The 12603-nt window shown below is 45.1% G+C and overlaps 1 protein-coding gene across 1 annotated transcript; it reads left to right on the forward strand.

Annotated features, from left to right (window-relative positions):
* Window positions 1-149: 149 nt before the first annotated feature.
* LOC125425520 (long-chain fatty acid transport protein 1-like) lies at window positions 150-12389 on the forward strand (the record flags this gene model as incomplete). Its single annotated transcript, XM_048483113.1, has 5 exons — window positions 150-259; window positions 2166-2375; window positions 3254-3380; window positions 10720-10857; window positions 12166-12389. Coding segments are annotated over 5 exons (794 nt in total), but the record flags the coding sequence as incomplete, so codon positions are not given.
* Between the last annotated feature and the right edge of the window lie 214 nt (window positions 12390-12603).

Raw genomic sequence — 12603 nt, forward strand, 5'->3', positions numbered from 1 at the left:
TTCTTTCTTTCTTTCTTTCTTTCTTTCTTTCTTTCTTTCTTTCTTTCTTTCTTTCTTTCTTTCTTTCTTTCTTTCTTTCTTTCTTTCTTTCTTTCTTTCTTTCTTTCTTTCTTTCTTTCTTTCTTTCTTTCTTTCTTTCTCTCTCTTAGGGAACATCATGGGTGTTGGGCAATGTATAATACACGGCTTGACTGTAGTGATCAGGAAGAAATTCTCTGCCAGTCGCTTCTGGGATGACTGCGTGAAATACAAGTGCACGGTAAGGGGAGATCCGAAGTTTGTTTGCGGGGATCACAGTTTATAGGAGGTGGGAGAAAATGCATTTGCAGGGACCATCTATTTGGAAGACAGCTAAAGATCAAAAGAGCAAGATGACCATTCTAATTGGTGAGGGATGGAATACAATGTGGGGAAAACGAGAGCAGGGCATCTCTTTCTGAAGTATGAGAGCTTACCAGGGTCACTGAAAGCTGCACTGGTACTAAGAAATCCAGAAACAATCTGAGGAATTGGTACTAAAACCTGTGAAGGTTCTTGGGAGCTGAAACTACTTCTGTTCTCTTTAGCAGGCAGAAATTATTGAGTGAATAGTTGCTTCAGAAACCTCACAGCATCCAGCCCTGTCAATCTTTGCAGTGGCATTTTGGATAGTTTGCTATACTCAATGGGTTTTTTTATCCTATTGAAGGACAACTGGGGATATGTAGGAATAATTGAATCTCCCCTGACTAACATATGCAGATGCTACAGAAAGGAAATAATTGTTTGAGTTAACTATGAAATAAATGGAGGCTAAGAACTGCCACTGCCTTTCTGTAGAGACCTTCCTCTCCTCTGCTAGCCGACCATGGTTTCAGGGATTCCGCCACAGAGAGCTGTTTCCTCTCCCTCTTGAGTAGACTCTTTCTACCTGGCCTTCAGTGCTTCCTCTGGGCTTGTGGCAGAGGGGGAACAAGGCTGCTGTACTCGGGCAGGGAGGGCAGTGGATCCAAACCTCCCTGGCTGACCAAGGACCTGGCTGGGCTAGCTCTCTCCCGGTAATGGTGCTTCTTATTTTGAACACTTTATTTTCCCTACTTCCTGATATGGATGGCCCAAGCTTGCCCAACCTTGTTAGATTTTGGAAGCTAAGTAGGGCCCTTGTAGTATTTGGATGGGAGACCACCAAGGAAGCCCAGGGTTCCCACACAGGGGCAGGCAATGGGAAAACCACCCCTGTTTGTCTCTCTAGCTTTGAAAACCATAAGTGACTTGACAGCTGTTTTCACCACCATTTTTCCTGTACTCCAAGAAGCAGCTTTCCACTCACAAATGCCTATTTTATGAATCAAAGTCAGATTACAGGCGTATCAGGTAGCATTTTAAGAGATGTTTGATTTGGATAACACAGGTTTTTTAAATTATATATGTGTGTAAAGTCACATCAAGTTGCTGCTGACTTAGGGCAACCTGGTGGGATTTTCAAGGCAAGAGACTACCAGAGGTGGTTGGCCATTGCCTTGCTCTGCATAGAGACCCTGGATTTCCTTCATGGTTTCCCATTCAAGTGTTAATCAGGCCCATTGTGCTTGAGAGCCAGCAAAGTATAGTGGTTAAGAGCAGGCGGATTCTAATCTGGATAACTGGATTTGATTCCCCACTTCTCCACCTGAGTGGCAGAGGCTTATCTGGTGAACCAGATGTGTTTCTACACTCCTATATTCCTGCTGGGTGACCTTGGGCTAGTCACAGTTCTCTTAGCCCCACCTGCTTCACAAGGTGTCTGTTTTGGGGAGAGGAAGGGGAAGGAGCTTGTAAGCCACCTTGAGTCTCCTTATAGGGGAGAAAGGTGGCGTATAAATCCAAACTCCTCCTCCTCCCCCTCCTCTTCCTCCTTCACTTCTGAGATCTGACAAGATCAGGTTAGCCTGGGCCATCCAGGTAAGAGCTTTTTAAAGTATACTGGGGAAATATTTTTGATATGCAAATACCTTTTGTTCATTTTCCCCACCAGTTTTTCTCCATACACTGATTGGGGGTGGGAGAGATGATATAGCATTAAAAATATAAGGAAAAAATGTACTTTGTTCTTTCCTTCTCTCCCAGAGTGGGGTGCTTCAGGACCTGTAGCTGCTAAGTTCTGGCATGTGACTCTTTCAAATCTGATCTTTCTTTGCTGCCCTCAGATTATCCAGTACATTGGGGAGATCTGCAGGTATCTGCTGAACCAACCAGTTCGGGAGGCAGAAAAGCAGCATCGGGTGCGGCTGGCGATAGGCAACGGCTTGAGGCCCACCATATGGGAAGACTTCACCCAGCGCTTCCACGTTAAACAGATTGGGGAGTTCTATGGAGCTACAGAATGCAACTGTAGCATCGCCAATCTGGATGGCAAGGTCTGTTAATAAATTGCTTCCCAGATAGGGTTGCATATTGGAGACCAAGGAAGGCAAGCTGTGGAGCATACGTCATCTAATATATTGGCCAAACAAATTCTAATGGATTTTAAGGGATGCCATGTTGGTGAGGGAGCAAACTTGTTTTCTGCTGCTCCAGAGACTAGGACCAGGACTAATGGGTTCAAGGTGAAGGAAAAGAGATTTCAACTAACATTAGGAAAAGCTTCGTGAAAGTAAGGGCTGCTTGACAGTGGAATACGCTACCTCAGAGAGAGGTGGAGTCTCCTTCTTTGGAGGTTTTTAAACAGAGGCTGGATTATCATCTGTCAGGGGTGCTTTGATTATGTTTTCCTGCACTGCAGGGTTGGACTGGACGGCCCTTGGGGTCTCTTCCAACTTTAAGATTCTAATGAGTGCAGAGGTTTGGCCAAGTGTACTGTTTTGGGCCTTGCAAACATCCATTTTCAGCACTCAACAGGTAGGAGAAGCATGAAAGTAGCCAAAAAAACCTACTTCTAGCTAATGGGAAGTTAAAAATGGTCCAAATCACTGAAGCAGTCTCTCATCCCTGGGAAAATCTGCGCTCTTCTTCACAGAGAAGGACCATAACAGTAGGCTAGGGTCAGAAAGGACAATCTGTTCCACCTACCCGGTTCCCATGATTATCAGCCTTCTTCTGTTCCCAGTCAGCGTCTGTCCCCATTCACTCATCTTTTGTGGACTGCAACCTGAAAATTAATTGTCTTCTGTGCAGAATGTCTGCTGGTTGGAAAATCATGCATGAAGAAATTTGTATGCCACAATGGCAAACAATTTGTGGTAGCTTCTTGTTCCTTTTTTGTCTGAAAAAGTTTTCTCTTATTCTTTCTTGGCAGGTTGGTGCCTGTGGCTTCAACAGCCGGATCTTGCCCAACGTATATCCTATCCGCTTGGTGAAAGTAAATGAGGAAACCATGGAGCTGATAAGGGGTTCAAATGGGCTTTGTATCTCCTGCCGTCCAGGTAATTTCACTTCAGTTGCCCTGTGGCTGCTACATTAATGATAACAATGAAGGAGAGGGGAAATAGAGACCTAACAGTATTTATTGATTTGATTTATATGCTGCTCTGCCCCATGAGCTCAAAACAACCAGTTTCCTTAAAGCATTTCTATGATGATTGAGGCTGAGATCAAGCTTGGGAGAGCCACGCTTATCTCGCCCTGATCCCGGTTCTTTCCCTCCAATGACTCCAGGCCAGCTGAGTTCTCAAAGATTTAGTGAAAAACAGAAATCAAAGTAATAAAACACAAATGCAGTTACAGAGATAGCTCATCTGAACACATTCTTATGGTTCTATTGGGACCTCCTGCCAAGAGGTGCTTCTCTTAGCTTAGCCCATGGTAGAATCACCTTGGTCTTTGTTCTTCACTTCTATTACTGCCATGCAATTACCCAAAGCTTCTGAAGTGCCTTATTTGGGCATCTTCCTGTCCTGGGTAAATTTCCATGGCCTTTTGGTTTCCCCATTTGGAGATCAAAGACCCTTTTAACATGTATGTGTGATGCTGCTAGATTTACAGCACAATTCCATCACAATTTATGTTTCTATACAGCCTCACATAAATTATTTAAATATAGTGGGTTGGATCCAGACTAAGATGGCGTTTTCCACAGTCCTCCCTGTCCCAGCCACTTTCTGCTTCAGACGTCCCCTTGTTTCCTTCATCCAGGTTCCCTTGATGTCTCCAGGGCCCTTACACATCCCTGGGACACCCATTTGTGTTACATTTGATCCCCCTTTTTTATACACTTGTGCACCTGAGCGTAGGCCTAGCCATGATAGGAGTCTGAATTAAATTAATATAAGATGGCAGTGAGTCATGCCAAAGAGAAAAGGAACACAGCATAACTCCTTTATCAAGTGTGTGTAACCCCACCCTAAGAGGGATTCAATTGCGGGCCACTTTTCCAAGGACTCCAGAGCCGCCTCCCAGATAATTTGCTCCTAACGACCCCAATCTCCAAAACAAGCAATGAGTCGATTCTTGCAGTTTCTTCCATATCTCAACAACTAGATTCTTGCCCTTTCCCAATCAAGACAAATACCCAACCATAGATGGTTACATATTTAATTTCCATATCTCCTCAAGGGAACATTTGGACACTTTAAATGTTAAAAGGAAGATTCTCCTCACAAAATAGACTAAGGATTTCCTTTGGGACTTGTTCATCCCTGGAAGAGTGCGTTTTTATTATCCCTACTTTCTGATGCCATAACCTCATGTCTGGCAAAAAGGTATAAAAAGTTACCTCTCAACCCCAATTTTTGTAGCCTGTTTGGAACCATCCTGTTACACCAGCCTCATGGTTGATTCCTCATCTCTCTGATCCTGAATCTTCTCCACAAACCTACTTCTGTGTCTGCTTTCCCTGCTTGGTCCCTGCTGGTTGCTGCTTGGTCACTGCTATGACACCCCCCACCCCCCCACACACAGTTCAGGTTCTTATATCTGCTTCTCTTTTTTATAAATCTATTCCCCTGGTAAGTAGGCAGTTTTCTAAAGAAAAGTTTTGTGTTTCATTTGCCACATTGCATTTTCCTTTCTGTGCTTTTCATTTGCTTTACCATTTTACGTAGATTAATTTGGTCTCTTGTTCTATCTGTCAAATAAAATCCCTGCTTGTTTTAAGAGTCTTTTCTCCCTTGTTTTTTTGAGTGTTTATCTGAATTTGGACACTGGCATACATAGGCCAATGATCCCAAGCGTATAAGTGTCCAAAATACATGCATTTGTTCTGTGAAGGCAGGAGGACTCGTTTGAATGTGATGGCCCTGACATACATATACTGATTTGAGTAACACCCTGTACCCCATGTTGTGGAGATCAGCAGACTGAAGTGGGATGGAGAAGGCAGGAAAACTCCATGCTGCCATTGAACAATTTAGCCTGGATCCAACCCAATGTAAATCTGGGAGCCCAACCTAAAGTGAAGTAGAGTTCTCTGAAGCTCTTCCCAGGAAATGGATGGACTTATGTTCCCAGGTCCTGGAGTTTCCCTCTTTGCTAGTGGCAGCACAATCAACCAGATCCCTGGAAAGGTGTCGTAGACATGCAGTAGATTTGATGGAGACCAGAGCTAGTGCCCAGGTAGAGCCCAGATTTGTGGTTTGCAGAAGCTCTTGTGCTTATTGGATGGTAATCCACATGGAGCATCTGCCTCACATTAGATAGACGTGTGTTTGGATTATGCCTGAGAAGGAAAGAAGAAAACTTTTGAGTGACAGTTAAGTAACCTTGTTGGATTTTGGAGGGCTTAGTCCCATGTTGTTGGTGCCTATAAGAAGCCAATTGTCTTTGATTATATTTACAACCCACCTTTTGTCCATTTAGGCCCCTTCCGCATGGGCCAATGAACTCAGGCTGGGGATGGGAAAAAACCATTTTGGGAGGGAACTTTGCACAGATCCCACTCCTAAAGCAAGTCCACCTTGCATTTTCTGCCCCAACCCGGGTTTTTGGAGAATTGCACTATCCACAATTCTTTTGTTTGCAGCTGCTCATGAGCAAATGGCTGGCAGGGAAGCGCTTTAATCAAGTGCGCTTCCCTTTGTTTGTAGAGATCCCGGCTCTCCACTGAGTAACCATTCAAGGTCCCAGGGACGGCAGTATGACTGTGGTGGTCCATGCCTTCTGCCCATGTAGCTACACAGTGGAGGGAGGGAGGTAACCAAAAAAACCCGCGCCTCTGTGCAAAGGCGTGACAGCAACCCACATTGGTTATTGGGATCCGCTTGCTGCCTGCATGGAGGCATATAAACAGGAGAGCTGGTTACTTTATCCCACCTGCAACTCGCTCTGTCAGTGCTGTGTGGAAGAGGCCTAAGAAATCCAAGGTATGTAGCTTCCAGGAAGGTCACCCATCCAGACACTGACCAGCCCCAGACTTGCTTAGTTCCACAAGGCAACTACATCATGTGCTTTTAGGCCATACTCTGCAGCTTTGGTGCTCTCTGGCCACTCTCCTGCTGCCTTGGTTCAGTCCCAAAGTAGATGCATGCATCTTAATGTGCTGGTTGTCCCTTGACTCTGTCTGAGTGTCTCTCTGTGTGTTTCTCTCTGTGTGTGTCAGTCTGTGTTTCTCTCTCTTGCTCTGTGCCTTTCTCTCTCTCTCTCTCTCTCTCTCTCTCTCTCTCTCTTTTTGCCTATGATAGTTGCTATTTTGTCCATAACAGAACCACTATATAACAGAACCTATAGTGCAGACCAGCCTGAAGGCTGCAGTGATTCCCATTGAACTGGAGGGCCTTTTTCCTGAATCATTGTGCATAAGGTGAAGCTTCATAGCTGCCTAAACAGCAGTTCTTCTAAGGTTGCAGCCAGGTGATGTCTCAGTCAGCTGTTATGTCTCATGATCCAGTACAGTAAACTGGGTGAAGAGTTTGCAGCTTTAGCACTGCATTCCATGAGGTCACTGTTTATGTTCCATTTCGACTTTTCTCTCACAAAAGCTTGCATTTTGTTAGCAGTGCAACGTCTGTGTGATTTGTCTGGACACGTCTTCATTGCCTCTTCTGTCTACCCAATGTCCCTTCCTCTTGATTAGAGCTATTTTCTTTCTTTCTCTTTTTCTGTTTAGGGGTGAGTCTACAACATTGCCAGTTTGGTACAGCAGTTAAAGACCCAGGTTCAAATCTCCAATTTGCCATGGAAGCAGAGGCATAGATGGGGAAAATGGAGCCTGGGGTGGACTCCAAGTTTTCTGCCCACCACCCATGCCCCCTCCCCCCACGCGCCACTTACCTTAATTGGCGGTGGGACCTGGCCAGGCAGGGGCATGCACAGTGGCCTCCACTGGCCCTGGTGGGGTGGGGTGGGGCGAGGGGGAAGGAGGTGGGGTGTGGGGTGATTTTCCGCCCCGCACACAACCCCAATGGCTCCGTCCGGTGCGCCGGTCCCCACCTGGCCCCCTGGTAGCTACGCCACTGCATGGAAGCTTGTGGGGTGACCTTGGACTAGTCACACACTCTCACCCACAGTGTTTTTGTGAGGATAAAATGGAGAAAAAGGAGAATGATGGAAGCTGCTTTGGGTCCCAGTTGGGGAGAAAAGTGGGGTATAAATGATACAAATAAAATTGTGCCCATGTTCAAAAACATAATTTTTAAATTACATCTCCAGATTTATGTCAGTGCAAAGCTCTGACATACTGACTCACACTGAGTCAGGTCTTGTTTGGCCTTGTTCAGCCCCAGCTGTTCGGTCTGGTGCCCTCTCTCCAAGGGCTTGGGCAGAGCACCCTTTCTCATGCCTGAAGTCTATTTGGCTGGAGATGCCGTAAGTTGGATTGTATGTGCGCAAGCAGACTACTCTGCCACTGAACGATGGTTGCTTCCAGCAGCGACTTTGAATCGAAACAGCCCTTGGACTTTGTAATCCCATAATCTAATGTACCTTCATAATCCTTCTCAAGATTCCACCCCAACCCCCTGGAGTCCAATGGCTGCTGTGTGTGGGTGCCTTGAAGTTGCAGCTGATTTGTGGCTACCATGTAGGGTTTTCTTTTCTTTAAATTTTTTTTAAAAAATAGATTTTATTGATTAAAAACATAACTTTTAATAATGTTATACAATCCAATTACACATATGAAGTAATACTCTTCTCTTAAAACCTCTTGATAATAATAGTTTAACTGAAATACAAAAAGCAAAAAGTGAAAAAAATACATACAATTCATTTTCATTGTGTTATTCTAAACTATAATAGCCCTAATGCTTAGTATTATTTATCTTACTTGTAACACAGCAATGAAAGAACTAATAATAATAATAAAAGAAAAATCATATTAAAATATTAAGTCAACTGACAATATTTGTAATATAAAAAAGATAAGGATTACTATTGGTTTAAAAACAGCACAATGAAAGGGAGGGATCCAAGCCCCTTCCTCCCTGTAGGGTTTTCAAGGCAAGAGATTTCAGAGATGGTTTGCCATTGCTTGCCTCCATGTGCGCTGAGAGAGTTCTGCGAGAACTGTGACTGGCCCTGGATCATTCAGCCAGCGTCCTGAGGAGGAGTTGGGAATTGAATCCAGTTCATCAAAACAGAGTCTGCTACTCTCAACCATTGCACCATGCTGGCTTTCTTATACCACACTGGCTCTGTCTGCACTTGTATAAATCCAGCTGTAAGTGCCAGCAGCCCCAAGCAGGCTGGGGAAGTCATTGTTCCATTGGTCTTCCTTCAAATGAGACAAGAGCTCAAGAGTGCAAGACAAACGGTAGCCTTATTTCCTCCTTCTGTTACAAAGTCATTTCTTATGCTTGGTGTCAGGTGGTTGCTTCACTCTGCACTTTGGCAAGTCATAATCCAGCCCGCAAGCTATGTTAACAACATTGTAGACTCATTCAATGGTCGTGGTGGTGAACCTATGGCACTCCAGATGTTCATGGACTACAATTCCCATCAGCCCCTGCCACCACTGGTCTATGGCATTCAAAGCCTTTCCCAAAGGCTGGACCCATCCTTTTATTCTTGACACCTCCCTGCTTTCCCAGCCCGAATCCCGCCTCAAGACAGGCAGGATGCTGCCACTCCCTGGGGCTGTTCCCAAGGCTTACCACCCTTGTTCCCACTGGCTCATGCCTGGCCACACACTCCTTGCTTGTGTTCTTGCTGAGTTCGTCTGAGTGGACTTCTGTCACCTAAACCAGCAGGACCTGTTGGCTTATATAAGCATCACACCCATTCCTTTGCTGTTGTGATGGTCCTGCTTTTCTGGCTTGCCAGAGGGCATTTTGCAGAGGAAACAGGGCTGCGCTACAACAGTGTGGTTTGGAAAGAGGTTTGGGGCAAAAGGGTTAGAGACTATACCACTGTGTTTAATTTGTGCTATCTCTTGCTGTAGGTAGGGTCCAGCTATGTGATTAACCCAGGGGTCAGCAACCTTTACCACCCAAAGAGCCATTTGGACCCATTTTCCAGAGCCCCAAAGATCTACTGAGCTGGAGAGGCAGCTCCACTCACCTTTCCTTCCAGCACTGGGAGGTGGAGGCCCCAAGCAGGGAAACCCTCTCTGCCCGATGGAGCAGGCAGCCTTCTCCATGGGGCAGAGGGGAAATGGCGGCTGCGGCCTGCCCGGTGCTGCCTCTCATGCTGCAGGAGGCAGTGGCACCGTGCAGGGAAACCCCCTCTGCCTGATGGAGCAGGCAGATGCCTGCTCTGTGGGGCAGAGGAGGGATGGCGCAGCGCTGGAAGGAGAGGTGAGTGGAGGGAACGCGAAAAGCGGTGCCCTCATGCACAAAGCCGCCTCTGGTTCAGCCCCTCCACTCACCTTTCCTTCCAGCGCTGCTCTGGAGGGCTGGAGGGACACACCCACACTACCCTCCAACCTCCAGGCCATGTGGAGCCGCTGTATAAGGCTGAAAGAGCTGCATGCGGCTCCAGAGCCGCAGGTTGCAGACCCCTGGATTAACCTATCACGTTAATGCTTATGCTTTGTTTCACCTCTGGCTGCATCCAGATTTCTACAAGGCAGGTCCTATGGCACTTTCTATTGGATGTTCCACCCTGTTTGGTTCTACTGACTCGTTCTTTGTAATCCGCTTCAAGTCCCAGTTAGAAAAGTCAGACAATAACATAAATAACAAGCAGATAAAATGAAGTCATGAGCTCTTGTGTCCCTTCTACAGCCCCACCCCCGACCATCTCTGCCACACCAACACTCATTAAAAACAAATAGTTCTAGGCAAAGGAATTCATGTTGGAATCACAGAAAGATTACTACAAGGATAGTGAAGTACACAACTGAAATGGAAGCGCAATAAGAGTTCTGAGAAATTGAAGATCTGAGAAACTTCTAAGAAATTGAAGATCTGGTAGGTGCCAGTAGCTATATTGTAGGCTACCAGCCATGACATTCAAATGGAATCTCTGGATTCAGAGGCAGAATAAGTCTGATTATATTGTTGAAGGCTTTCACAGCTGGAATCACTGGGGTGTTGTGTGGTTTCTGGACTGTACGGCCGTTTTCTAGTAGCATTTTCTCCTGATGTTTCGCCTGCATCTGTGGCTGGCATCTGATCTATCAGATCCTCTGAAGGTGCCAGTCACAGGTGCAGGCGAAACGTCAGGAGAAAATGCTACTAGAACACGGCCGTACAGCCCGGAAACCACACAACACCCCAATAAGTCTGATTGTTACAGTTTTGAAGCAACTGTAAATGAAGGTTGTTGCCAGCAGGCCACATTTGTAGGTGTCCTTGTGCCATCTGACTGGCCACAGTTGGGAACTGGATTGTGGACTATTGGTGTGAACCAGCATGATATCCTTACACCAGCCTCTCTTCTATCCTTTCCCAGGAGAGCCAGGCCTTCTTGTAGGCCGAATAAACCAGGAAGATCCTTTGCGCAGGTTCGATGGCTATGTCAATGAGAATGCCACCAACAAGAAAATAGCCTATAACGTCTTCAAGAAAGGGGACCAAGCCTACCTTTCAGGTATTATGCAGTCATTCATTTTTTTTCCTGTGGTGGATATGGATATTTCCAGTTATGGTACAGAGGAATGGCATTATACGTTATAAGAAATTCAGACTTTGGTCTAAGTTCCTCTACCATGTCATCTTGAGATATTAGAAAACTCTTCAATAGGTAGCCCCGTGGATACGAAACGTATGCAGGAAATAAATGTCTGGCTTGGTGTTTCTAGGCTGTAAACACTGCTACCAAATGGCAATTCTCTCAAGTATGAAAGTTAAGAATTACCTTATCTCTTTTATGATTAGTACCACTAGGAAGCAATAACAATGAAGTGTAATTCTAAATGGTTTTATCCACGTAGGTTTCAGATGTCCGACAGGGTCCTAAGATATGCATTATTTGCCTTAAAGTCGCTTATGGCCTATTGTGACCCTGTGAATTAATGATCTCTAAAATGTCCTATCTATCAGCAGATTAGAGCGGAGCTACCCTTGAGTAGACAAGGAGATCTAGTAGTCCAACTGCATACACTCAGCCTCCCACCTTCTTTGAATAAGAAACCCTTCACACGTTCTTTCCACAGGAAGGCTTTACTTGATAGTTGCAGCATAACATAATACAAGACTATGCAAAGTTCACAAGACTAAGATGAAGCAAAGAAGAATATAAGAAGCTACGTACAGAGTTCTATACACAGCTTTATAATGTTCAAGCAAGGTACTTTGCCCAGCAACAGTCTTCCCATAAGAACAGAGTCACAGTCTAATGCACCAATCACGTTAAAGGTCAACTGTCACAAGTTACTCCAGACTCTCTGTCTCCGTCTTCTGTTGCTGACTCAGCTATCTGCTGCCAAGGAGATGAACTCTATTTTTTACCTATCATGACACTATCATTGACTGCCTTGCTTAGGTTTTGCAAACTGAAGGCCGGGGCTTCCTTTCTTGAATTAATCCATCTCATGTTGGGTCTTCCTTTTTCCCCATTCAGTGTTTCCTAGCACTATTGTCTTTGTCCTATGATAGGACTTGTTTTATGGTTTCTGTGCCAAAAGAGATTACTGGTTTTGTTCCAACAACCTTAACTGTGGGCTAGTTCAGGAAAACCTTTGTTGTTGCCATCGTCTGAACCCTTTTTTTGTCTGTACTCCATTCTTTTTGTGGCAGGGCAAGTGATGAGGTAGCTTTATTGTTGTCGTTACTGTTGTCCTCAGTAGATGAATTCCTCAGTCAGAAATAAAGTATAACTGTACAGAGGCGTCAGTACAGATAAGCGCATAGCAGTTTCTCAATTACATACTTAACTCGGCATGCCCTTTTTCCCCAGGAGATGTATTAGTGATGGATGAGCTTGGCTATATGTACTTCAAGGACCGGAGTGGGGATACATTCCGATGGCGTGGAGAAAATGTTTCCACCACAGAGGTTGAAGGGATCCTGAGTCACATCCTCAGCAAAACAGATGTTGCGGTTTATGGGGTGGAAGTGCCAGGTAACAGGAACCAGATTTTTCAAGTACGAGATCAGATCACATGAAACACTCAAAGATCCCTGATTGGATCTTCTGAGAGTCTCCTAAACTATAATTACAGCTGCAGGGGACCCCAATTTGTAGTGAAATGTACAAGAAGAGAAAAAGTGGTCTTTTTATAACCCTTTTACAATTTTCTAAAGTGAAACTGTTCCCCGACCTCATGCTTTTAAAGCCTTTTAAAGGAAAAAAAAGTAACTGTCTTATTTTGCCTTTTTAAAAGCCTAATGGCAG

Source organism: Sphaerodactylus townsendi, unplaced genomic scaffold (genome assembly GCF_021028975.2).
Source record: "Sphaerodactylus townsendi isolate TG3544 unplaced genomic scaffold, MPM_Stown_v2.3 scaffold_675, whole genome shotgun sequence".
NCBI classification, from domain to species: Eukaryota; Metazoa; Chordata; class Lepidosauria; order Squamata; family Sphaerodactylidae; genus Sphaerodactylus; species Sphaerodactylus townsendi.